At 39.6% G+C, this 27,381-nt stretch overlaps 1 protein-coding gene across 2 annotated transcripts in view; it reads right to left on the bottom strand.

The window, feature by feature from the left end:
* Window positions 1–4,984: 4,984 nt before the first annotated feature.
* Window positions 4,985–27,381, bottom strand: part of BAZ1A (bromodomain adjacent to zinc finger domain 1A) — a 64,550-nt gene continuing 42,153 nt past the window's right edge. For both annotated transcript variants that reach the window (XM_082057628.1, XM_082057629.1), the window contains 10 exons: window positions 25,917–26,525; window positions 22,945–23,108; window positions 22,610–22,764; window positions 20,185–20,333; window positions 12,076–12,323; window positions 11,748–11,974; window positions 10,059–10,543; window positions 8,775–8,920; window positions 6,568–6,655; window positions 4,985–6,040 (listed from right to left, as the gene is read on the bottom strand). In XM_082057628.1, coding sequence (XP_081913754.1) covers window positions 5,850–6,040; window positions 6,568–6,655; window positions 8,775–8,920; window positions 10,059–10,543; window positions 11,748–11,974; window positions 12,076–12,323; window positions 20,185–20,333; window positions 22,610–22,764; window positions 22,945–23,108; window positions 25,917–26,525 — 2,462 coding nt within the window. In that variant the 3' untranslated portion in view covers window positions 4,985–5,849. The remainder of the gene's footprint in view (window positions 6,041–6,567; window positions 6,656–8,774; window positions 8,921–10,058; window positions 10,544–11,747; window positions 11,975–12,075; window positions 12,324–20,184; window positions 20,334–22,609; window positions 22,765–22,944; window positions 23,109–25,916; window positions 26,526–27,381) is intronic.

Genomic DNA, 27,381 nt, shown 5'->3' with positions numbered 1-27,381 from the left:
TTCACACCTAAATATTTTTAAAGATGGAGGTACACTAAAAAGAAAAAAAATTAAAATGAATTCCAGCAATTTTCCAGCACTACAAACCCAGGAAATTGATGTATTAAAGTAGAGAACCCCAAAGTTGGCCTCAGTACGCTTTTTGCAAAACATATGCAGCCTGTGGCCTTCTGCCATTGAAAACATTTTAGGTGTAGTCTGAACTACTGTTTAGCATTGTAATGCACTCCAAATATTGAAAAGCACTGGTTTGGAAAAGTATCTGTTTGCCAGAATGCAGCTGCAGGTGTGTGGCGGATGGTGGAATGTTTCACCACCAGCAGACCAGATTTGTTTGATTACTTAAAAAACAAAATCAAGTTTAAATGCAGACCCAGCCGCAGTTTGTCACTGAAGCTCAGGCTCCTGGATGCTGCTGGGAGCGGGGTGAGGCCGGAGTAAGCTGGGCTTTCCTCCCAGACCACTCTTGGTCTAAGTAAATCACAGTTTTTCCAGCACTTTCCCGGGTACTGGAGATGTAACTTTTAAAGACATAGAAGTACAACATTCAGGAACGATAACCGTTATTTTAATAATAGGTGGCTTACAGCAGTTCAAAATACAAAACTTTGCCCAGTATACACACACACATCCATGTTTTAGGGACAGTGCTACTTCAGCATCCCTATTAGCAAACAGGTGGGAAAGAAGGTGGTGGATTTACTTACCCATCTTCATAATTCTTTTGATTTGCAGCACAAGTCATTTTACCTTTTGCATTGGATTTAATCCAAACATCCTCAAACCCAAGTGCCCCAAAATGGGAAACTTTCTTATCAGTGGTAACTGGGGATTCTCCAAGAGGGATTATAATATGGGCCTGATACTGGACATATATACAACTGTGCACTTAAAATTTTGATAGTGCTGTTTAAGGAAGCATCAAATTAAGGGAAGTAGGTTGCTGATGAAGGGCGGGAGGAAGACGACATCAGTAGGTCCAACAGTATCAGGCTGAGAAATCTCCGAACACCCCCTTAGAGCAGGCGGGGCAGAGCCCAAGCAGCACCTCTGCAGAACTGGAACAAGCAGTCACCGTTGTGAAGATCCAGGTGGCAGTTCAGCAGTGCAGGGGAGAGATGTCCTGGAGTTACAGCAGGTGAGCCAAATGCCACACAGATAACTACCTGTAGTCATCTGGATGCTGATGTTTTGTTTTGGGTTTTTTTTAAGAGTGTGTGTGCTTTTGCAGGATAGAAATAGTCCTTGGTAGCCTCAGGAACTGTTAGCTGGAATTGTTGCAATCAGTGATGACAGTGATACACACTAGGCAATGTGACCACTGTTAGATATCTGAATACAAATAGATAAAACTTGGAAGATACAAGATTTTTGTAAGGTAAGGGTTAATTCAGTTATTACATCAATGATTAAAAAAAAATCATAAACCGCACATGTAATCTCCTAAATCCTAAAGTACTAGGTTACCAGTCCAGCAGCAACATGATGTTGGGCAGGACTCTGGCACACTCTGGTGTCCCCAGAGATCTGCTTCCTGCACTCGTCCACAGCAGAATCTCCACTTCTGGACCATGGTGGTTTCAGGGATGACTGGCTGTGGGGCAGCTGTTTACTGCAGCAAGGTGGGCCGTCCAGGGTCTGTCAATCTCTGCCTCCCTATGATTACACATGGAAGTTCAGGCTGGCTTTCTGCTGCTTCTTACTGGTTTCTAATGCCCATGTTTGCTAAGAGTACAATAAGGTCATCTTTATCTACTGTTATTTCTAACGTTCATGTGCTGTCTCCTGTGGTACTTAAAACTTCACCCTCTCCACAAGAGCCATCCAACACTGGGTGCAGGAGTGGCATCCCCAGCCCAATCCCTTCACCATGAAGAGTTCTGGCCCAAATCTTTCACAAGGTCTGCCAGATGGAAGCAGCTCAAGCTTTCCAGCATCATGAAAGGTTTCCAGGAGTTAAACTTCCAGCAGGTGAATCTGACACTGGATAGACAATCAAGGTGATCATCGGCATCCTAACACAGGTGAAGGGACTTGGCACAATAATTTCGCTACATTGGTGCTGCCACCTGACACCTAAGTGTGAACAGCCAGTATCAGCTCGACTGCAGCCACCACACAGGGCTACATCCAGCACTTCTGAGAACAGGCCTTCTCCTGCTGACCTGGTCCTGCTTGGGTAGGAAGGGCAGCTTCCAGTAACAGCAGCCACTGTAGGGATTTGTCTTCTCAATGTTCGACAGTCTGTGGTGGTCGGGAGCAGAGCAAGTTGGTTTTGAGGAAATGCTGAGATTTCCTGGAAGAGACAGTAGTTTGGGTTGGAGCCCAGTTCTTCCAAGGGAACTGGCCCCATGGTTATGAAAGACTTACAGACAAAAAGCATCAGAAGAAATTGCTGAGGGTGGTTGGTTACTCGGTAATTCTTAGCTCTGTCATGAAAGGAGTGGGAGGAGGGAAGAGGCAGAATTTGCACAGCAGGAAAAACAGCTGGTATGGCAGCCTTTGGATACCTGCCAGGGCTAAGAAATATCTGGGCTACCAAGAAGGGAAAGACTTTCAGTCTCAGATCTCATAAAAATCCTGCCTGGAGGACAGAAGCTCAAGGAAGCCTATTGCCTGTTTTCCTGGAGAGTTGGGCTCAGCCTGATGAGTCAGGGCCTCTGAATCTGAAATGAAGCCCTTGGCCCTACCCCATTTCTGTGCCTTTGTGGAACTGTGGCTTGGAGACCTTTGCAGATACTGCACCTCCCTTACCCCAGCAGTAACAGCATGTGGGGTGGCTGCTTGCACCAAGACATGGGCTTGTCCAGGGGAGAAAGATGCACAAGGAGCATGAATATCTCCACTCCTAAGACAAGGGGAGAGATACAAAGCAATTCTTCTTTTTTCCAAGGGGAATGTGTGGGGAAAACAAACAGCCATAAAAAGCCATCTTGCCATAACTCAGAAAAAGCAGAGCTGAAGTTTCAAAAAGCTGTAACACAAGTACTGACTAAGGCAGCCTGCTGCCAGGAACAGAGGGCTTGGTTCGTGCCCCGGGAGCACCACAAAAGCCAAGGATGGTCAGATCAGCATTGCACATGCAGCATATACAAATATTTTAAGCACAGCTGCTCAAAGAAGCGGGTGCTTTCCCACCTCAGCATGTCTAAGTAAGGCTTTAGGCTTGCAAACTTAATGACAAATTGGTAGCTTGATTCCTAGCCCAAGCAGACAAACACCACCATCACAAGCAGCGATTTGGGTTAAACTGTTCCCACTTGTGCTACCCAAACTGAAAATTATAGTTGTGTTGCTGAGGGGAAGCTACTGAAGGAAATAACCTTGGAGAAAGAGTGATAGGAATGGACAGCTGGGAGTAGGCTGGGGACAGCAACAATTTAAATTGCATCTGCCACAGAGGGACTTGTTCAGCTCACTGTGCCCTCCATCCCCAAACAGTATTCACATTTAAGTCAAATGGCACTATTCATGCAAACAAGAACTTGCACAACTGTTCGTGCAACCTGCTAGTCAAGATGTTCAGATCCTGTTGGGACTGAACAGATACACAGATATCAAGTACAATCTACACCCTGCAAAAAAGCCTTCTGGTGCTCACTTTCCTTACACTATTTAGCATTCTTTGTGGTGGCAACAAGAAATCCATCTTTGATCTGGACAGGAGAGAGGCATCAGCTCTGAACAAGAACAGATGTTTCTAAACCATATCCCTCACAGTTCTCAGACTTAGAAAATATCCAACACTTCAACCTGATCAGTCTCCTATTGATCAACATCCATTCCCCAGGCTCAAGGGAATGCCCATTCTTGTCACCTCTAAGGCCAGGTAAACTCTACAGCAGCAAAGAAAACCCCCAACTGCAGAGCAAGTTATTGCTCAGGTCTGTAGCACATACAGGTCGTCACGCTGCAGCACAAGTCAGCACAAACACAGAAGTCGCTGCAGCAGCAAATCTCATGTTTTAGTTTTTCCTACCCTCTACACTCCTACCCCCAAAACTTCTGCCCACACTCTTTTTGCAGACTATGGCATCCCTCCAGGTGGGCAAAACTGGCTTTAAAAGGTTTTTTAAGCTATTGACTCAAACTGAGTTTAATAAACTTCAATTAATAAATACTGAAAGTAAGACTATCAAGGATAGTAAGGATAGTTTAAAGAAGCTGCTGGTCAGCTAAACTAATCAATGAGGTTTTACACTATTCAAATAAAGATCCTAATTAAAGAACCATACAACTTATACATGTACTTCTTACATTACTCCTTACACACTGATGAACATTTGCATCCCTCAAAGACCAGGTATCACACTGGCTGCAGCTGCTGAAAATGCTGGTCAGGGTGTGTCGTGGTTTAATCCAGCTGGCAACTACGCACCACGCAGCCGCTCGCTCACTCCTCCTTCCCCAGGAGGATCAGGGAGGGAATCAAATAAAAGTAAAACTTGTGGCTTGAGATAAAGGCAGCAAAGGAAGAGAAAAATCATAATAGAACAGAATATACAAGTGAAGCACAGTGCAAGTGCTCACTACCTGTTAATGGATGCCCAGCGCAGCTCCAAGCAGCGATCCCAGCTGTCCAGCCAATTCCCCCCAGTTTATATATTGAGCATGATGTCACGTGCTGTGGAATATCCCTTTGGCAAGTCTGGGTCAGCTGCCCTGTCTGCATCCCCTCCCAGCTCCTTGTGCACCTCATTGCTGGCAGAGCATGGGAAGCTGCAAAGTCCTTGACTTAGTATAAGTGCTATGTAGCAACAACTAAAACATCAGTGTGTTATCAACGTCTTCTCTTCCTACATCCCAAGCACAGCACTATACCAGCTCCTGGGAAGAAAATTAAATCTATTCCAGCCAAATCCAGGACAGGGTACTCACACTGAAACCAGATTCTGCTGTGTTCTCTCCAGCAACTTGTCCTAGTAAATTCATGGGGAAGATGGTGTAGCAGTGTAACTCAAAAGGAAATGCCAGAAGCTCAAAATACTTTGAAAAATGTGTCATTTTATTTGTACACTTCCAAAGTTGTACGTAGAAACTTATAGCACAGTCCTGTAAATTTACTCATTGCTAGAAGAACTTCCAAGGACACAGGAAGGTATTTATTGATTGATCATCAAGTTAGAGGGGAATAAACAAAACAAAACAAACAAAAAAAACAAAAAACAAAAAACCACAAACCCACTGGAAAAAAAAAATTAAAAGTTATGGGAACTTTTTTTTTTTTGTTTGTTTTTAATCCCCAAGTACAAATTTTATAAATACAAAACAAATTCACAAATTACTTTGAATGCTAAATAAATATCTACTTAATAAACTCAGACTGAATACCTCCAGCCAGCACTGGTACAGTACTTAAAAGATATGCAGTTGTACTCATTCATGTGTAGTGTTGAGAAGATATGCTCAAACAAGTTTTAAACATACACACAGTTTCTTCAACTGTGCTACAGCAGAAGATTTTATCTGAGTTGATAAAGCCCTCAATACCACAGCTCCTACAAAATCTAGAGGATGAAACAAGGTCATTTGGTGCAGGAATAAACAATGTACTTCTGGAAGTTATTTGGACACATGAATGTATTAAAAATGTACAAAACCTCTGTAAACCAGTACTGTACCCAGTACATCTATCAAAATTATTAGACACTGAATAAAACTGTAGCAAAGGTAATCTTTCCTACATTCTCCTGAGTGCTTAATATTTAATTGAGAATATAGTGCAGGCCACACTTCAAGGTGGTTAAACAGTTGTTATTGCTTTATACAGGTATGACGACTGCGTGATTTAACATTTCATTTTAATGAAAATAACAGATTCCCTCAAAAAATCCTTTGGAAGGCAGAGGTTAGATTCGTGACTTCTTTGCCGCAGGAGCGGCGTGGTCCACATTACCAGATGTGATGGGAAGTCCAAGCTTTTGAGCCTGAATGTGGAAGAAAGCCTGAAGTCTAGTTCCAGCTTTTGCTTCACTCGTGTTACGAGGGTTGTATTCAAAGCAGTTCGAAAACATCAGCTCAATGTCATCAATGAATTCCGCTAGTAAATAAAAAGTAAAGAAATTAATTTAGCGTGTCTAAAGTAAGAGAGCGGTGTGACACCACTGACTTAGTACAGTGATCTTACACAGAGACAAAGTGTCTTTACACATGCGTCAAGTTTCTATCATTATTCAGTGAAGTACCATGTAAACATGGTTAAATTTCTCTGATTGTCAATAAAGGAAATACAAATGAAGCAGTAGCAATGCTATCATTTCTAAATATTTCATCAGTATCACTCGCTGACATCAAAAGGCTTGAGAAATTACCAGCAGTTTCTCATCTGCTTGTTTCTTATCCATCTGTACACCATGTATTTTGCCAGTAAAAGAACTATGTTCAACAAATCTTATTTAAAAATACTCTTTAAAAAACAAAAACAAAACGCAAAGCACAAAATACCACAAAACTCCAAACCAAACACAATTTCAGTTTTCTAATCCTCTGACACAGCTTATTTTAGGAAAATAATTTACTTTAGAGAGAGAATATGGTTCTCTGCTTCTTTCAATAAATAATACTTACATGCATATTTATATTCACATTTATTCACTTTTTCACGGATTATATTTAAGGCAATAGGTTTTTTTATGATGTCATAGTAGTCTGGTACCTTTAAAAGAAAAAAAAAAAAAAGAATGATTCATAGACAAACAAATGGAAGCTTAAAACTCTACCTGTGTAAAAAAAAAAAAAAAAAAAAAAAAATCAAGCAAACCATGCACTGACAGAAAGCACATTGGTTTTCTTTATATATAAGCAGAGGAGTCCTAAGCAGCCACCTCCATTTCCTGGACAGAATATTAGTTTGCAGGTATTGCTTTTCCATTTTTTATATAATTAAAGCAGCAGACCACAACAAACATTAGCCAGCAATTCAATGAATAAATCTAAACCTAAATACCCTGTGAACAACTGTAAGAAAATTGCCTGAGCTGATAAGCATTATGGTGTTCCAGCTATTCCCATCTGTCAAGCACAAAAAAATATTTCCAAGATTTAAAAATTTTTCATTTTCCTGTAACATATTAAAATATTAAAAGCTCCTTAATTCTGAATTATGGCCATTTTTACTCCACTACTATTCACCATCTTGCAAGAGAAATGAAATCCTGAGATTCCATTTAGTTGTGCTGAAGAGAAGGTGGTGAAGCTTCCTGTAGCAAGCAGGACACGCTGTGCAAGTACCAGAGATAAAGACCCGCTCAGAACAGTGTTGATGTGATAAAAGTGAGGGGAGGTAAAGGATTGCCTAACCCTAAAGGGCACTGACCATTTGGATCACAGATTTTGAATTCCAGGTAAGCACCAAGCTTAATGTGACTGTGTCTCACCCATGAAGTGGGGTGGGGGCAAAAGGTAAAGACAGCTGATCCAAATTTTACTTTCCTTTTTCTTTACAAGATTAGATACCCACATGCACCATCATGTATGTTTGAAAACCAAGTTCTGGGTCTGTAACTTTACTGTATCAAGTGCAACCTGCAAACAAACCTAAAGAAGGAGTTAGTAGAGAAATCAAATTAGATTGACACATTTTTCATTTCTTTCCCTTTAGGAGTGGTGTTTACATAAGTACTAAAAAGAAAGGTAAGTTTCTTTTTCTGGCTTGCTGTGCACTGGTCATTCAATGCATTCCTTACATTGTCTTAAAGGCAGCAAAAATGTAACCCAAAATTTCTATCATCATTAAGAAAACTTGTGTCACTCTGGTATGGATTTTTCTTTCTGAACAATACAGAGACTATCCCCTAGTGACTGATTCAGGAAAACCGGAATGCACTGGGTTCTAGCAGCTTCTTTTCAGGATCAAAACTAAGCTGAAGTCTCCATCCCTCCCTAAGAAGCTTCCTTGCCTTCACCAGATTCTGCAAGAACGTAACTCCTGTACTCTAGCGGGCAGACGCTAGTCTCTGTTTCATTCAAAACTCCTCTCCTCCTCCTCTGCACTTTCTACACAATTGTTTTTGTCTAGGTGCATTAACCCTTCCAGTTATCTGTGACTCCTTAGAAGTTTCAAGCCTTCACCTATCAGCTATCACTGTTAATTTTAACAGAGGACTTAACCCGCGAGCTCTGGCTGCCGCGGGAGGCCCAAGCGGAGCTGCTGCAGGGGCTGTGGGGACAGACGCGTTGTCGGAGAGGACAGTTCCAGCAGCACCTCCCAGCTGACAAGCCAGGGCAGCCTGCAGAAAAGCTGATGTACTGCAGGAACTTCTGTTGTAACACAAACCTCTACAGCAGCACTTACTTTGGGTACCTACTTTAGCATCAAATATTTTAAAATCTAAACAAGAGAAAAATTAAATTCAGAACTAAGCTAGGAAATAACCTTTTTACTGCATTACAGTTAACAGAGTGAAGTTGTTCCTACCTTGTTATTTTATTGCAGGTCTGTTCTCAAAATACCTTTGCATAAATTGAAGATTAATTCATAACCATAAGCTTATGTTTAGCAGCCCTGTGCTCTCTTTGTTTTTGAGGTTTGTTTTTCAAATCAAAGCATTTCACATTTTCAAATGCCTGATGCATATTTAAAATTTTCCCAATAATAAGTCAATTGGAAAAGTTATTTCTGGCATCAAATATTTGAGTTGAAATGCAAGAGTTCTCCTGAATCCCACTGCTTAGCTGTATCCCCTGTTTGGGCAATGCTATAAAATCCCACGTTTTTACTGCCAGCCAACAGGATTCCCAGGCATTACCACGCCATCTCCAGTTTTATCAGTTACCTGGATTTTGGAAACCAGTTTCATGAAAGGCCAGCTGTCATCATGTCGTACTAGTTCCACTATGAGTTGTTCAAAAGCTGAGAGTTCATGGACTCCCCCTTGACGTCCTGAACTTCTCCTGTTCAATGAGGTTTGAGGAGGTAATTCTGGAAAAACAAACCCAAAACCAACCAACCAAAAAAACAAAACAAAACAAAACACAAGCAAACAAACAAAAAAACATTAGATAAAAAATAAAAACCTGATAAGTTAAAAAAAAATTTTAAAAAAAGTGAAACATCATTATTCTCCCCTATTAAAGTTGTAGTTTCAGGGCACAACTTATGTAGTTTAGATTCAGGTATTAACTACACTACAGCTTTGTTATTAACCACTAAATGTCTCTCTTGCTGTACAAAATGCTAAGGACCAGGACTTGGCTGGGTTCCTCCTCCATTCTTCTTCTCCACATTAATTTTGGAAAGGATTTTTTCACCTATTTCAATTTTAAAACAATTAGTTAAACACCTAAAGAAAAGCCCTATTAGAGAAAGATAGAATAAGCCGCCTACTCATAATTTTACTTCCACAAAACCTCTATTCACAGTGGTTTTATCTGCTTTCAAGAGTAGACAGCAGGGTGGTTAGAGGATAAGCCCAGAAACTCCCAATGGTGAGGGACAGAAGTGGTTCAGAATACAACGCTGCCACACTGGAGTGCAAACTCTTTTACACTCTTCAGCCCCACACGGGGCCCTTTTTGTTTTTAAAAGGTTATTGTAGCTTTCCAAGTATTTCCATACCATCAAACACATGTTATTAGCTTAACAAGCAAGGACACTGTTAGCCCTATAACAGATAGACAACCTTTTTCTTCTGGTAGCAGTTTCCTGTTGTACGTGTATATTCCCAATTTCACTGCCTTGCCTACATCTGTGATCTTCACTGTTTAGTTCTCTAATAAAACGAAACCATAAAAACTATAAGGAAACATTTGCAGGGGTTAAGGCATAAATACCACTTTCACATTTTCTATTCACATATTAGCAATTGCTCCATATTGTGTGCAAATATGAAATATAAAATATGGTTATGATAAATCTCCTTGGCAAATTAAGTAATGTCCTTTAGATGGCTGAAATTTTTTCTTCAGGTTCATTCTGTCACTGTAAAAGAGGGAGCTGTCTTGTTGGAAATGGTAAAAACACCTTCAACCACCACTTCTAATCTCCCTGACCTACCACACAAACATTTTAGCAAGGAACAGAACACTGCTTTTGTTTTGGACAAACACATTTCTCTAACCTGTGGATTGTCGTTTCCTGCCTCTTCTCTTGGGTTCGGTAACAGGCAGAGAAAGCTTTGAAACAGAAACTGGACACTTCCTAAGCCGTTCACTCGGATCTGCTGTTTCAACAACTCTAAATCCGAGGGAATTGGAGGGGCTGTTTTCCAGTGTGCTGTCAGCACTCTTTCTTCCTCTTCGTCTTCTTCGAGGACCAAGTAATTCCACAAATACATCTGCTTGTAACGAACTTTGGTTCTGACGAGTGGTCCGGCTATGAAGCCTTAAAGAAGGCTTTGTCACAGACGGAGGGGCTGATTTTACTTTTCTTATACCCCTCCTGGTCACTCTAGATAAAGGATCAGCTTGCTTAGGTGTGTTTTGCTGACTCCGAGAAGCGTATCTTGCCTGATGCTGGCTGTTACGACTTGAGAACGGATTGTTCAGTTTTGCTGCTCTCATCTTTAATGGAAACTTGACCTGGGGTCTTCCTGGCTTTGATGGGCTACAAAAAGTAAACAATTATTTTTAGTTATCCCAAAATTCCATTCCTCTCTTTTCCCTTGGTTTTCTAATCAGCATTTTAAACCCCAACCATTCAAGTTTGGACTGGTGAGCAGCTGGCTTTCAGGCTGATGCAGTCATCCAGTTACTATTACCTTAAATACTGCTCTGAAGTCTCTTCAATAAATATTACTTGGAGCACATGCTTTAAAGAAATGCCCAGAATTCTGATCACTCTTGCAGCTTGAGTAATACAAATGCATTAATGAGTACCATGTATCAATTTCTTTAAATCACTTATTTCTCACAGCAACTGTAACTACCAAGATTTTTGAACTATATTATCAGTTACCTAAGTAAACTGCAGTTCTAATGCACCAAGTATAAAATTTATGCTCTAGTCAGGGTTTATAACTAATACTCAAGACTCTCCTTGCATTACAGGAGAGAAGGAAGAGCCCAGAGATAAATTCACTTCTCAAGGAGATGCAAGTTCTCTCCAATTATTGCATGCCAACTGTCAGAGCTGAAAATAATCTTGCTTCAGTCAATTCAAAAGACCGTACCAGAAAGAAAAAAAGTAGTCTGAGATCAGGAAAATTTCCTGCAACTTTTATGTTCCTGGCATGTGTATCAAATCCATCACTTTACTGAAATTACCACATACATTGGATTATTTAGCTGTTTGGGGTCTTCTCTGTTTGGTTCATTTTGGTGGGGTGTTTCTTGGTTCTTAACAGCTACTGCAGAAGTCCTCAAGTCCTCTCAAAGTCACATAGACTCCGATGGATGACCTTGTCTTCCCTCATGTTCCAATACTGACTGTACGCAGCTAGTTCTCCAAAATTCAAAACTGGACAAAACTGACTCCAGGTTTTCTCCAGAAAATCTTTACTGTTTGAAACACTCTCCACTTTACATCCAAACAGTAGCTGTACAGAACTACAACTCTCATGGCCATCTCTTGCTCATACATCCAAGGCTAGAATTTTCATCCTGAAAAGTGAGTCTAAGTCCAGTGGACCTAACTTTTGTTAACACTAAGTCCACCAGTAATGGCCAAATTCATAACAAGATGCCTTTTTTTTAAATAAACATATTTTCTAGACTGAATTTCCAAGGTACATGCTTTTGTGAACAACTATTCCACCTAATGATCAAGATGATATTTCAGTATGAAACCACTTTACCAGATGTCTGTTTACCTTATTTCTTCTTCCTCTTGAGATTCATCCTCCCCATCTTGCTCTTCTTCATAATGCTCTTCCTCACTTTGTCTCATTTCATCATAGTTTGCCTCCTCTTCCCCTTCTCCTAGTTGTTCAGCAGTCTCTTCATCGCTTTCCACAGAAGGTCTCTGTCTGGAGGAGAGGCGTCTGGAGCGCTGTTTTGGTCGGCATTCCGGACAAAACCAGTCTCCTTCAGGAATGACCTGCAAACAGAAGGAAAAAAAAGTCAGCATTAGGAATATGCAATTAATTTGTAAGAAGTACTCACGTTTTGTGCCAAAGGGAAGCCCTTTTCCCTAGATACCTTCAGCTTGGGTCTGATACAGTAGGTGTGATAGCCTCGGTCACAGCCATCGCACAGCACCATGCTTTCTGCATCGCCCTTCTTTCGACACACTTTGCAGCGAGCGTTGAGGATGGACTTTGACCAGATGACACTTCGATCCAGTGTAGACAGATGAAGGAAGACTTGGGACAAACTGGTAGAAGCAAGAAGTGACTCCCTCCAACGATCCAAAACTGTTTTGTAGGACCGTCCACCATCACTAGCATCTTCCATTGAAGAAGGGGATTTAAAAGAAAAAAGAAAAAAAAAAAAGGCAGAACAATCAAACTTCTTTATCAAGCATCCAGGTTTTTCTAGACTATGAGGTAAGGCTCTGACTTTCAAACAGATAGCAGTAGTGAACTGGGATAATATGATAACCTGTGTCTTATCTCTTCAATACTTGAATATTTCCTCCTTAGTTTCCAAGCTGCTGAAGCTCTAAGAGCTGTAAGATTTTAGTCTTCAATACCAATTCAACATACAAGTTACACCTAGGACATGAGTAAGACATAAAAGTCTCACTCAGATGTCAACCTGGAAACCTAACAATTTGATTAAATTCATAAAGTATAAGTGAAGACTACTCAAGATTTAAAACAAAACAAAACACAAACCCAAGCAAAACCAAAAATACACTCACAATTTACTTCCAGTTTTATATATGTTTCAAAATCCCAAAATATTTAAAGAAAGAACCTGGCATTAAACAGACTTGATTGGCAAAAAAACAGCTAAAAGGGCTCTTCTCACCTGCACTGGCCCCAGTATAGTCTAGCAGACCAACTTCCAGCCCTTTCCCCCTGCCTCAGCACCTTATTCCTGCCTGCACTTCACCTTCACAAGAACCTGCATGTCTGTCTGGTTAACCAGATCAGGTGATTGGTCTGGCTGAAATAGAAATGTTTCTTGGTATTTGATAAGCAATGTAGCACACGAGTCTCTGGTACACACCTAAGGGCAAACCAAGCAAGACCTGGAATCCTAATTAAGTCAGAAATAAATGAGGGAGGGGGTGGGGGGGGCAATGGTGAGAAATTATATTTTCAGGCACATTTGGTTTGCAACCCAGGCCCCAAAGTGGCCACAGCAACATACACAGAATAGCAAGAGGGGCAATACCCAACAGGAATGAGCAGCTGGGGATTACAGAAGAAATTGGGTTGTTTGAGAAGCTAGAGAAACAAGAAGGTATAAATGACACCCTGCACTGCTGCTGCTGAGCAGAAAGGGGATTTCTTTATGAATGTCAAAAGCTAATTTCTTGCATTTTGAAGCAAGAAGGTCTGACGAAGAGACAATATAGCAGTTCTTTTGATTACAGAGACATGCACAGATTTCCCTTCTAAAAGTGATAGTCCAGTTATTGCTGTGTGATCTCTCACTGATGACTGATCCACTCCAGCGTCAAACGCCCCCTCTCCTCCTGCAGTGGCCACAGTGGGCAGAGGAACAGCCTCCAATCCACCTGTCTGCCACAGCAGCTCTCCTCAGGAACAGGAAGAGAAAATATCTAACAACAAATAAAATGAAAGAACAAAAATGAGACTAATTGCTCTCCTGGCAAGGCCTTTCTGCCATCTCATCAACTGGCTGCTAGGATTTGCCTAATCTTGCATACATTTGCATGAGCACCAAGCAGCACAAGAAAAGCAATGGGAGAAGGCAGAGGATAAACAGGCAACACAGCTTCATAAGTAAAATATAACCACTCGCGAACTGCAAATACAAATCTAGATTTCCTAAAATTTCCTCTTACTTTGTCCTTAGGTTTCCTGTCTCAAGTTCAGTCTTACGAAGGATAGTGGACGAGGTCCTTTTCACAGCACTGCAGTACATCTCTCAATGTATTTTTTTAAAATGCAGTAAGAAGAAAATTAAAACTTCTTGTTGGGGCACTAGACTGTAACGTGAGACCCACTTCTGCTCTGCTGCAGATTTCTACTGTAACTCTGGCAAAGACACTTATTTTTTGTGTATCTATAGTTTGACAGGCATTTCTTTTGCTGACAATAGCCGCTTGAGCATTATTACTTGGTGGTTTTTTTGAGTGGTTATTTTTAGCCTGAATTGGTTCATCAATATAGTTCATCACACCACACAACAAATATTTGCACTGCAAAACTGCAGTTGCAATGTAGAGAGAGAAATTACTGAGTACAACTTGCTTCAGCACATCCTGCTGCTGAGAGAAACAAGCTAAATGACACCTGCTGTTTCAGACCCCAATTTGTAAAATAAGATTAACACTTTTTTCCTCCATCCATCATCTTTCTCATTGAATATTGTTAACTTGGAGAGAGAAACAGCCTCTTTCTTTGTGTCTGAGCGGCTCTACATGGCGCAGTGGGATACCCCTCCGTCAGCTAAGCCTCCCAAGCCTCACTACAATGCAAATGAAGTTGTTTGAGAGATCTATGCACTCATCTATCAATAGCTAATTGAGTTCAGGGAAGGGTTTTCCGTTTTAGTATTTCTAGAAAGGATATGCAGTTGCACAATGCTGTGAAGTTTAAAAAAAAAAAAAAGGGGGGGGGGGGGGGGGGAGAGGGGAGTGGATTATGTGAACATGCAGATTTCTGTCCCAAAGTGATAGAAAGAAAATAGAGTTCTTTATCTCCAGTTGCAGAAAACTTTTTTTTTTTCCTCTCTCTCTTTTTTTTTTTTTTTTTTTTTTTGAGCTGTTTTTGTTTTCCTACCCACGTTTAAGCCTTTGGCTTCAATACCACAATTCCTTCAACATAAGGAGCTGGCTATAAAATTATTATAGTAAAAAAATAAAAGAAACCCTGATAAAATATTCAACACTTTCTAATTCTTAGCAATACAAGTAACATTTAAAATTTACCGTCTCTCCGACTACTCTTGTCTTTCACTCTCTTCCTCTTTTTATCCCCCCAGCATTACCAAACATTAAATTCATAAAGTTATTTTAATTACCTTTTTGAAGCATAGCAGATTATTTTTTAATTAATTGTTATAATCCATACTTGTGTAGCCTAAAAATGTAAAGTGGTTCTCAACACACATATGTGGAAAAAAGTAGGCAGGAAAAGGCAACAGAATAATGTACATGGAGGAACTGGACATCCTGGGATTTACTTTGACTCTCACTACAAACAGAAGGGTTAACCTGAAAACTCTTAAATCAACCCTCCCTTACACCTTTCTGTCCATCCCCAGTACAAATGGCTACAGAAGCAGCTTGCTGACCACACGTTTCTCTCTCAGCAAACAACTTGTCTGGTGTGTGTTACCACAAACCTCCTCACATCTCGAGAATACAGGCAGTTCACAGGCACTGTCCTCAAGGACCAAGAGGACAAGCTCATCTGTCCATGTGAAATGACGCTTAAGATATTTTCATGCAGGGGCATTCGTAAGTACTAAAACCATGAAGTTACTCTCCCAGGAAGTAAGAGCCAGAGTAAACCTCATCTGCTCCAAATGCAAGATACCTTCTCTGACTGCCTTCTCTGAAGGGTAAGCAAATAATTCTTCATCAGAAAAAACCCACCACTTGCACCTCACTGCCTCTGCTCATGGAACTCCACAGGGAAGTAAGAAAAGCCCAAGAACAAAGTATGCCTACATACAAATCCTATCCTGGTTCACTGCTGGATGATGTCTGATGCTATTAAGAGGAGGACAATTATAAACAGAAAAGGAAGTAACTTTGGGAGTAGAGGAAACAAATAATAAAAACCTAGAATGAAATGAATGGAACAAAGACAAGTACAAAGGAGTGGAAAAAGCTGTGGTTTGGGGTTTGGTAGTTTTGTTTGTTTTGTTGTTTGGTTTTGGATTTTTTTTGTTCCACTGGAAATACGTGGCACAAGTTTAAAAGGAGGTAAACAGTTCGCTATACTGGTCACAAAGGTGCTCCCATGAATTAGAATCCAGCCTTCTGTATGGAAATATGAAGAATGCTTAGTGACTCCAGTCCTGCTCTAGTGCAGAAGGCATCAGGATTTTTTGTGGCTGCCTCACTGAGCTCCAGGGCAACCAAATCACTTCATCATTCTATACCTCAATTTTCACATCTATGTAACAGGAATGATCAGACCTACTTCTCCACTGCAAAGTATTTTGAAATTTAAAGAAAAGTAATTTATACTAAAAAAAAGAAGCAAAATCCACAATTGCTTGTATTTCTTCCCCCTCAAACATATTTTTTTATCTGAGAAGCAGCACTCAGTTTCTATCAAACAGCTTTTTTTTTTTTTTTTTTAAATATTTTAACTCAGAATTTTTGCAGGAAGAACATGTACTGCAAGTTGTATCCCCCTTTTTGCAATTCTCCCCAAACATTACCTTGAGCTGGTTACAGAAAGAACAATGAAATTTTCATAGCTAACACGTAACGAAAGGATTTCTAAAATGCAGCTTGAATTGTATGCATTTTTTAATTACATGTTACATTTAATCACCACACAAGAGACGATTAGCAGCCACCTAGCAGCTCTGCAAGGCAGAGGGTGCCATTTTGGTGGTTTCTAGATCTCCTTTTGCATTGCTATCTTCTGCGTCAGTCTTTTCTTGCTCTTCCACTTGAATATTCGGTACGCACCTCAACTCTAAACTTATCAGAATCACCAGCAAGGCTCTTGGCAGCGTGATAGAGCCTCAGAACAAAAACGGTGCAGAGAGGAGCAGCTGGTCCTTTTATTACTGCGCTGGGTCCCTTTGTCTGTTCCGCACCCTGGAGGCCACTGGGACAAACTTGCCAGTGGCTGCACTGAATTTCACTGCCCTGTCTTTAGTGCTCGCAGCTGTATACAGAGTGAAAAGTAAAAATTGTTAAATGGGGCTCCACTCCCTAACAGGAGCCGAGCACAGCGAGGGGGGGCAAAGAGGGAAAAGAAACTGCCCTGGCAAAAGCAGCAACTGACATACTGACAAAGCATGTTCAGTCTGGTGTAAAGCAGAAATGCACGGGTACGCTTTCTACCAAAAGCGCTCCCCTGTATTGCTACCAAAACAGAACTCCTAGCGCTTGCTTGACTTCCAATGTTTTTACTTCAGTGGTAATTAAATCAGCCTAACAAGTTGGGTTTCTCAGGTTTAACATTTAGAAATAGATATGCAGGCATTCTGTCTAGGGAACAGTGCCATTAAATAGTTGGAACAACTATAAAAAAAAACCCACCGGTTAGAAAAAATATGAGTGTACGAACACAATGATCTGTATAAGAACAGGCAAACAAAAACAAAAAGCCCACAAACCAAAGCCCAGTGGTTACAAACTACAAGCTATTTTCTATCTAAGTACTGTTGGCCACTTTCTAGGAGTCAATGACAGAGGGAATCTTAGTTTTAAAAGCACCAGGCAGTCCCTGAGCAAGCAGCAGCATCCACTTTTAATAAAAAGGTTTAGTGACGCTACTAACACCTCGTTGTCAAATAAGTATAGAACTTTTCTTTCCCTGTTATACACATGCAAGTTGCAAACTAAAAAAAATAGATCTCACTGTAGTAGCACGCTAAGACATTGTTTCCAATGGGGGAACTTAAGCTGAATGTAAGATCATGAAATTTTACACAGTTGTTTTTTGAAACATGTCAAACACTGAAGATTTGTACTCAGAAAGGCCTGCATCCCACAAGTTTGCCAGATGCCTCTCAAACACACAGGTTTCCTTGACACTTGGCAGTTGCGCCTTCTATTTGCGTCCACAAATTCCAAAGTCAGAGCACCTTTCGTGTAACTGCCTAGCACTCAGAAAAATCAAAGAGATGTGTGGTTTAAGTTTACCTTACTACATAGTCACTCAAAGCCATGGCTCCTCCAAGAGCTCTCTAATGACAAAACTAAAATCTTGCCTTCATTCAGACTCATATCCTGCTAAAAGCAGCCCATTACGCAACTGAAAACATGAGACGCTTTGGCACCAAAGGTAAAGCAAGGAAGAGGGAACCCAATGCTGTCGCGTAATGGTTAGGGCAGTAAGCCAGAGCTGAGGAGACCTGGGATCCTTCCTGCTCCCTCAGCTATGTAGATTATTCTATACATTAGCATAATCTTACAGCGATACCATTTATCAGAGCAGAAGAGACGCACAGGCACAGTATGGTAAACAAACATGTGAGACTTAAGACATGCAAATCACATAAGATTGTTTTCCCTATATAGTTTCGTTGTCACACAGTATAAAGCATCTAAAGGAAAACAGGATTCCCAAGTTAAAAACAAACAAGAAAGCCCACCATCAACAAAAGGTCAGGCAAAAAACATGAACCATCATTAGATTATGGCAGAGTTGGGACCACCAAAAAAAAGGTGCAGGAGGATTGCTAAAAAATTTCCTCTCCATTACTTCAGGGACATCTTTCTTCTTTTAGTCCTTTTCCTCTAACTCATGATGCCCGATGTATGTCCATAACCTACTAATAGCCATGTTCTTCCCCTTACAAGCTAAACTTACAGCTGTGAGCAAGATGCTGTTGCCAAAATACTCCCAGAGAGAGTCTGGAAATGGAGGCATGTACTGTACAATGTATTTACCACTCTGCGTGTGCAGGTTAATATGGCAAACACTGAATGTACTGTCAATTAACTGTCCCAGGCACATGTTGTAAATCTAGTCCTGTGGCAGGAAATAAGCTGCATCATGCCTGGCTTGGAAAGGGCAGACAGCCTTGAGTTGACCAAACACACTTCGCCAAGTAAAGCTTGTGAACAGCTGCAGCTTAAACCACTCCTATGCTCTCCCCTTTCATCTCAATCATTTGCTGCGTTTCCCTCTCCTAGAGGTCATCACACTGATAACAAAAGCCTGTGGAAGGGAACCCATGCCTGTGTGTCAGTCTCTGGCACAAATCTAGCTCAAACTCATCTTCAGTGTCAACTGATAACCAGGCACCAGACTCTATGCAGGAGCAGCCGAGAAGCAGAAACAGTTTCAGGTCAACTGTGCCACAGGGCACCAATGTCTACTGTTAATATACCAAACCCCACATTTTCATCTTAAACTGCTGCAGCAAAATCTGCCAGAGCCTAAGGATTTTGTACACAGTCATTATCAGAGGAGAATATCAACGTAAGAGGCGGTGTAGCAGTCTGTGCTCTGGGGTACCGCCAGTCTGTGCTGCACTGGTGACCCATGCTGTGCTTCCCCCTGGCGAGGAGCAAAGCGGCGCGGCCCAGCACAGAGCATCACTTGTCCTCGCCACCGCATCCGAAGGGCAGCCTGACCGAGACAGCTGCCTTGGGAAGGATGAACCACCTGCACATGCTTCTCCAAGACAAAAATCCCAGTTTTGAATTGCAAATGCATCCTAAGGAATCACAGGAAAACAAGTGAATTTATGCACTTTGGATCTCCTCTTGCCCATAATCGTGTTTTGGTTTAATTTCTTCTTGCAACCCTTTACTTCTAAGTTTTACAGCATGAACGCAAAACCCGAGGATCTGAAAGTTCGCAGTGTAAATCTTTACTACGTTTTACCGCAAATATTCTGCTATCGCTGAACAAGGTGATCAAGATAAACTAGGCCTATATTGCTTTCACAGAAACAACATAAAAGGGAGGACACATTTTTACCACCTAAGAAACTCATGGTATAGTTGCATGATACACTGGCCTCAACAGCAATGCTGAATTATGGAGTATTCCCCCCAAAAGCTCACTTATTTCTGCCCAACAGTACAACTTGCCTCACAGTGCATCCGTATAATTGTATGGCCACATGAACAAGATCACTGAAGCGATCCAGGTTAAACAGGCATGTATTTAAGAGTAAAATATGCTGTAAATTAATTAATACATGTAATTCAGGACATGCAGAAAAGAAAAATATTAATGTTTCCTCATGATCTATGGCCTTGTAACCTGATAATCTAACATTTTTAAATTTTACAATGGTACATAGTAATAGATCAGTTATTTGTTCTTTTCCCCAACATGTCCCTCTAAAGCATCCAGCCTTACAAAAGAAGTGAGTTTGGAGTGTATGCTTTTTCTGTGTTCTTTGTGGGGTTTTGTTTGTTTTTGTTTTGTGGGGTTTTTGTTTGTTTGGGAGGAGGGGTGTTTGTTACAAAATCTTACACAAAATTAGAGACATAACAGTTTCAATTCTAAGGCTTACCAAGAGGTGCTTTGAGAAACCTGCGCTCAATCCCTTGTTCTATCTGAAGCAGTGCAGATGCCAAGTAGTGGACCACGTTATTAACTGGCTGAGGAGTACTTGTACTTGTTGACGCAGCACTTGGAGCTTCCGTTTTTAACCCAACAAGTCTAAAATAGAAATATATTAAATTATATGTTTTAACATATTTTGAATTTAATACCATAGATATTTGTACAGGTCTGTATCCAGATTTTTATTTTCACTTCACGGACATGCATGGGCTACAGATATGAACAGACAGTTATCCCAGTTCTCATATTTGCTTAATTAGTCTAATAAATCTAGATAAGTAATGTTTCGGTAACAATTATCTAAATGTCAAGAAATGCATATGACAAATTTCAATACTATTATTAAGATTTCCAGAAGATTTGATCCAATATCCATCAGCTAGCTTACGGAGATTTCTGTGAATTATTTTCCCAATGATTCTTCAGTGAAAACACTTCCAGGAGTGAGGTGTAGCCTTTTAGAATACTTTCATCTGCAGAAGTTCAACTACATATATCCCCACAATTAATAAGACTTTTGAAAAGAAAATTAAATACCACCAGAAAGCATTTTAGAATGTTATATTAGGAATTGTTAACTTATATGTTCTCATCCTTGGAGGATTTTTCTAAAATATTAACTCTCTTTGACCAAAGACTAAGTAATCATTTCAAAGTGTAGTTAATCTTCCCGAACCACAAACATTACATTAAGTATAGTGTAGAAAAGCAACTCACACTAAGGAAAATAAAATTCAATTTCTACTTGGGGTTTATAAAAAAAAAAAAAACTAATTAAGACTGTCTGGATTCTGCTTTATTCTGGTGAAAGAGCAATGCTTTTGGTTGTCCCTGTTCTTTTTTCACACTTAAAAGCTGTTCATTATATTTTGCAGTCACACACATTTCGAGAGCCTGGAAGCAAACAGAAAAAAAGCTGCATAGTTATTTACATTTCACTAGTCAAACTCCAAGGTCTTAATGAGATGTCACTCGCTCTGAGGTGGATAAAAAGCCCAGCATCAAAAGCAATCTGTCACATGATTTCAGAATCCCATAGTCTCTGTTTTAATATGCAAGGCTTTATTAGAGCAGACTTTATTCAGAAACTTTGACTGAGTCAGTATCAAATGGAAAAAAAAAAAACCAAAACCAAAAACGAAGCAACAAGCTTCTGCAGTTGAATTGGGATTTGGCAATGGAGCAAGTGCCCAAGGCAACTGGAGACAGATAAATTTTAGCTTCTTAATTAAAACACTGGAATATTTCTATGTTGCGGTTTTAGGAAGCAAATGTCTAAATTCTGTCATTAATACAAAGGATGACCCTATTCATTTTGCATGCAAGTAGAGAACTCGGATCTGAAGGACACTCTTACATGAAAATACTAATTCAGCCAACTGAAATAAAAAGGAAAAAACCTTAAAGAACTTTAAATTCGTACATCCAACACAGCAGCCAAGAGTCCACCCAGAAATAAAGCTTTCATAAAAGTCTAATTGCAGAAAACCTCACAGAATACATAAGCAAACAGTATGTTGGTATAATGATCACCGCAAATGAATCTTTTTTCCTGCAATATTTCAACATTCACATTCTATAGAGCCATACAACTGTACACCTATTAAGTAAATTAGATATTTCTGCAAAGAAAGAATTAAATATTTAGAAATCTTCAGTTTCTATAGTTTGATTTACAACAAACAGATATAGTGTAGACTCCCACATCTGTCTCAAATGTTTGTTTAAAAAAACCCAAACAAACCAACAAAACAACACTATATGATTTGAGGTTTCCTCTCTTACTATGCTGCAGCTTGCTCTGCAGAATGATCATCATTCATAAATTATAAGATTATATCTCTGATGTGCTGCATTGCTTAAGGTTAATCCAGACCATGGCCTCTTGCGCTGATGGTTCTCGCTGTGACTCGTGAAGAGGTACAGTGGCCACTTCAACCAGCAATTTGTTACTATTACCATTTTCCCTTTGAAACACGCCTACTTTTCCCACAAAGTGTTGGTTTTTTGTTTGTTTGTTTTTTCTTCTGGAAAACAAACCAGAATTGCCAGATTAACTTTTCTCTGCATTTCAAATGATTTTAAAATGAATTAATGTATTACTTATTTGATAATTGATGTTCACTTTGAGCAGTGTAGTATCTGATAGTAGAAGTTGTTGTAAAAATTGGTGTCTTAATCTTATATGGTAATAGAACAGTGTCATTTACAAAATATAAACCAAAGAAAAATGTCACGTTTTACAACTCAAATCTTAAACACTATTCCAAAGAATTTGAGGGTAAAAAACACTCTTAAGGTTAAAAAAAAAAAAACAGAGCACCGCTGTAAATCTCACAGGGAAGAGTCATTATTTAAACCATAGCTCTTACCTGTCTTTCACAATAAACTTATCTTGTTCATCAGTTTCCATTTCTTCAGATTCTTCATTCACAGTTTTAATTATACCATTTTCCTTGTTTTCATCGTTCAGGAACTCGTACCGCCCATGTTCTAAGGCTGCTCTCCAAGACTGTCTGTCTGTAACCTGAAGCAAACACAGAAACTTGAAGTTTCTAAAGAATCAGAGGCCACAAACTTTTAGTGCCAATTACTGTCTAAATTTAATTATGCTTTCAGTAAAACCCATACCATGCAAGAGTTCTCATTCAAGCTACAGACTTGATGGCACCACCATGCTCCTATGTATGCTACAATTCACAAATACCTTAATAGCCCCCAATGTTCCTTGGTAGATCCTGTCTTCAATGTCCAAAAGAAAGTCTCGAAGTCTCAGCTCAAGCTGCTTCTCTGCAGATACATAAGATCCATCATGGGCATTTGACATCCTTCCCCGTCCTGAAGAAGGTCTGATGTCACTTTGAGGTTTGTCTGCAAAAATACCGAGTAACTTCATGTTAGTGGACTTTCTTCCTTAACATGGCTGCTGTTGGAATAAAACATAGCACAGGGCTGAACAAACTGAAGGCACAGGTTCAAAACTCCCTTCCTGTAGGGACAGTTGCCAACACCAGCAGCTCCATGACAGCTGAGGCACCTGACCCAACCACATGGAGCAGAGTGTTAAGGGAAGACCTACGGATTAGTATCCGCTCATCCCAACGCAAAAGATGACAAATTCTTGTAAATTTAAAAGTCATTCTTTCGTCTTAAAATGCTTTCTGAAGTAGTAGATGGTCAACAACTGCTGTAAGTGCAAGGAGGAAAAAAAAACACCAAGAGAAAGAATAAAGTCAAATTTCTAGCATTTTTCATATTGGATGGTCCTTACTTTACAGGAGAACTCCTCAGTTTTCTTTCCTGCATGGATCTTTATCATGACAACATTTAAAATAAGCATGTACAAAGGTTAATCACAAAAACTAACAGAAGAAAATATAATCCCTTTTAAAAAATCTAACTTTAAACCAAAACTAACAGATCAAGATGACACAGGCACAGACTAGACTGATTGTGTCCTCTAATTAAAGGCTGGGAAAAAACAGAACAAGACAGCAACATAATTTATGAAAAAGATGGGAAGAGCTGATGATAGGCAGTCATGCAGAAATCTCTTCATAAGAGAACTGAAAATTCATGCAAAAGCTCAAAAGCCACAGGAAAGAGCTGAAAGTATGCCCAGATCCTAAATTAGTGCTTGTAAATCTGCATAAGTGGCAAATGTTTTGGTTCCCAGGATTTATATTAAATTCTAGGAGTGCAGTGATGAGGAGGTAAATGCAAAAACTTGGAGGTATTTAACAAAAAATTACCATAAAGCTGTAAGGAAGTACAGGATGAATTTTCTGAGGTGCTCTCGACTGCAGAAACAATTGCCTGTAACTGAAAGTAACTATGCAAATATTCTCAAAATGTATACTCATATACTCTGATGTCTGGATGTGAGAAAAGTTTTTTGGTTTAAAAGAAAAGGAATAAATGATTTTTTTTCTTAAGCAAAACTGAAACAGCAGCAATTGGCTTGCAAACAGTTGGTGAGGAAATGTTAATGGATACTGGAATGAAATCAGGTAATAGCATGTATCAGTTTTATTTCAACGCTCTTTTGAGTGGGAATCAGAAAACAAAGAAGGGCAGTTTACAGCACCAGAGAATCACTGAGTAGTTCCCATTTGTCTTGTAAGTCATTTGAGTGAAGACAACAGGGCAGCAGCTGAAGTTCACTGCAGAGAAACCCCCTCCCCAGCACAGCTACATGTGGGCACCTACCACAGAGGGGAGGTGGCACTGGTATTAGAACACTGCATTTGAATTGTCTTTCTATTAAAGTGAAGTTCGAAGCTGGTTTTTTGTTGGTTTTGTTTTTTTTAAAATCAACATTACACTACAATTCTAGCATAGAAAGAGAAAAATCTATGACTGGGAAATCAAGTTGCTTCAGGACAGAAAACAACATACAAAAGATAAGGGTGCAGCAACTAGAAAAATAAGGAACTACACATACAAACACAAATATATCAGAAAACTATAGATTTTCTCACAAAAAAAACACAAACATAGCCATAAGCCATGATGTCTCCAAATAAAGCTCAATTACTACACAAGAACTCTGTCCTGTGCTAGTTTCTGTCAAAAGAAATGATAAAGCAGTTACAGATTTCGTAGTATTTGATGTGTTTGTGACATGTTCTGGCACACGCACTCCAGTAAAACACAACTCAGCTCTGTCATGAATAATTCAGGTACACTAAAATCCTGACAGTAATCTGGCATAATTCAAAACAAACTGCAATTTCTTAAACATTACCCTAGCGAGTTTCATTTTAGTAACATCCTCTACCCACCAACACACCACAAACAAGCCAGCTGCGATCTTGTGTATGCAGAATTTTATCAGGGATTGGAGCTAATGCCTTGCCAATAAATGGCAAAATACTTGGCTAGGAGAAAAGGGAAAAAAACCCCTAAATCGTAGGTCTAGGATGGTTTCAAGTACACTCCTCAGTTTTGAAACCCATAAAAACAACACTGCCCTGCAGATGTGTCCCCCTCCTGTCATAAGCCTCAGCCAAAAGAAGGTGAAAAAAAAAAAAAAAATAGAAAAGAAACCACTGCACTGACATTAACCCACAGAACAACCAACAGGCTACACTGTTTTTTCCTCCCAAAGCTTTTAGTATGACCCTGCAATACGCTGTCATTCCCTTCTTCACAACAGGCCACTAAAGGCTTTCAAATAATCCAAAGCATTATAATGTTGGCAAAGAACGTGCCCTGTTCAATGAATCAAGGTAGTAATTGTGTCCCTTTGCAATGTTTCTGTCTCCAGTGTCATATCTGTGTCTCCTTTCATCATACTGGAAATGAGGACATCAGATGATCAATACTATGATTTGCCTTCAGCAGGTATTAATCTTTATTCTTCAGTTAATCTTTTCCCAAAGCTCAAATTACTTCGTAAAGATGTTTGTTTAAAAGCCAATCCTGTTTTAATAAGCAGTGAGATAACAGAAAAGTTATTGCTCTTTTCAGGATAAAACACCAGAAAAAACCTAAAATCTATCATGGGCAGAGGGAAACAGGCCACACACCAAACCTGTTTTCCATAGACTGAAATAATGCTTAAGAATAATTCATATTTCTTAGGAATTAAAATCAAACGTGAATTAGAAGTTTCTAGAATATTACATAGAAATTACAGCCATGGAAGCAAATTAAGATCCGGAACTCCTCATTTACCTGGAATATGGAACTTTTCCACAGGAAAACTGCTTAGTTGTTCATATATTCTACTTTTTTCTTGTAAAAGAGTTTCTTTTAAGGCACTCTCCCTATGTCCTCGGGAATTGAGAGCCTCTAGGAGTTGGTCCAGTTGCTCCCGAGAATTGTAAAAGCACCAACGGTTTGGTTTATATACTGGCCTTGGCACTTCTACAACAACACTGGTGTGTGAATCTTGGTCAATATTGGAGGTAGATTCAGAAGATTTCAAAGACTCTCCAGTTTTACTGAATACCTGAGGTTCATTTGTGCAAGACTGTACATTATTCTGAAAGGAAGAGGTTCGAGGCAGCAACATATCTTCCGTGAGACCAGAATAGTCCTCTTCTATAAACAATCCAGGAACAGAGGGGAAAATCCAGTAGCGTCGGTACAGACGGTCACGACCTAACGGGGTGATATTTGTGCAGGCTGTTGCATTCTGAATCTTTTCTAACAGTTCCTTCTCTTTCTTTTGTTGCTCCTGTTTTAAAGCTTCTTCCTCTTCAGCAGTAAGAGGTTCACTCTTTTCACAAGGGGTCTCTTCTTGTCTTGTAAATTCTTTATATCCATTTTGCCCTCTCCTTCCTAAAAGTTAAGGGAGAAAGAATGATATTAAGACACTTTTAAATTTTTTCTTTAACCAAAAACTCAAGTAAAGGGCAAGTTTTGGTTCTGTCCCTTTCTGATCAAACTAGTTAAACTTACCCTGTCAAAGACCATCAGCTCAGTCAAGAAACAATACTAGTTTTGTCAAAGAAAAATTCAAGTGATTAACCCCCTTCTCTTGATAAAGAGAAAGCTATCTTTAGCATACTTTCACTTCGCAGAAACTAGACCAAGTCTGACAGTTATTTTTAACACCATTAAAAAAAAAAACAAACTTAAATTGTGTTATAAAAATATCATGATCAAGTAAAATTCTAGCAATTTCATTATTGAATACAAACTATGTTTTGGACTTAATTTATCATACTCGAAATTATCAATTAAACCCCTCAAAGACGTCAGGCAAAACCAGAATCCCTATATAAGAGCTTTTATTGCAAACTCAGTTACACTACTTTATCCTTTTTTTTTTTTTTTAATATATATATACACACTACTATTTTTTACCATCAACTTATATCAGCTGAAAATATTCCTGTTGACATCTTAGTTTACCAAAGAATCACATCCTGATAGTCATCCAGAAAAGCACATCTTGTAATTAACACATGCAATGGTGAAAGATGCTGTCAGTAGTCAATTTCTACCGATTTCCAGGGTGACCTCCTGTGTCTCCAGCTGTAGGAATGAAATAACGCTTGTCTGCCCTCCACACACAATGTCTCAAACACGGGCATTTGAGAAACTTGACATTCTCTTTAAGACGTCATTGTTTTGCTATCATAAAGCTGGAGGAAATGCTCAAACCTGCATTACTGAATGACTCAGAATTTCT

The sequence above is a fragment of the Streptopelia decaocto genome, assembly GCF_964273445.1.
Source record: "Streptopelia decaocto genome assembly, chromosome: 7".
NCBI classification, from domain to species: Eukaryota; Metazoa; Chordata; class Aves; order Columbiformes; family Columbidae; genus Streptopelia; species Streptopelia decaocto.
This window is presented reverse-complemented; position numbering and strand designations above follow the sequence as displayed.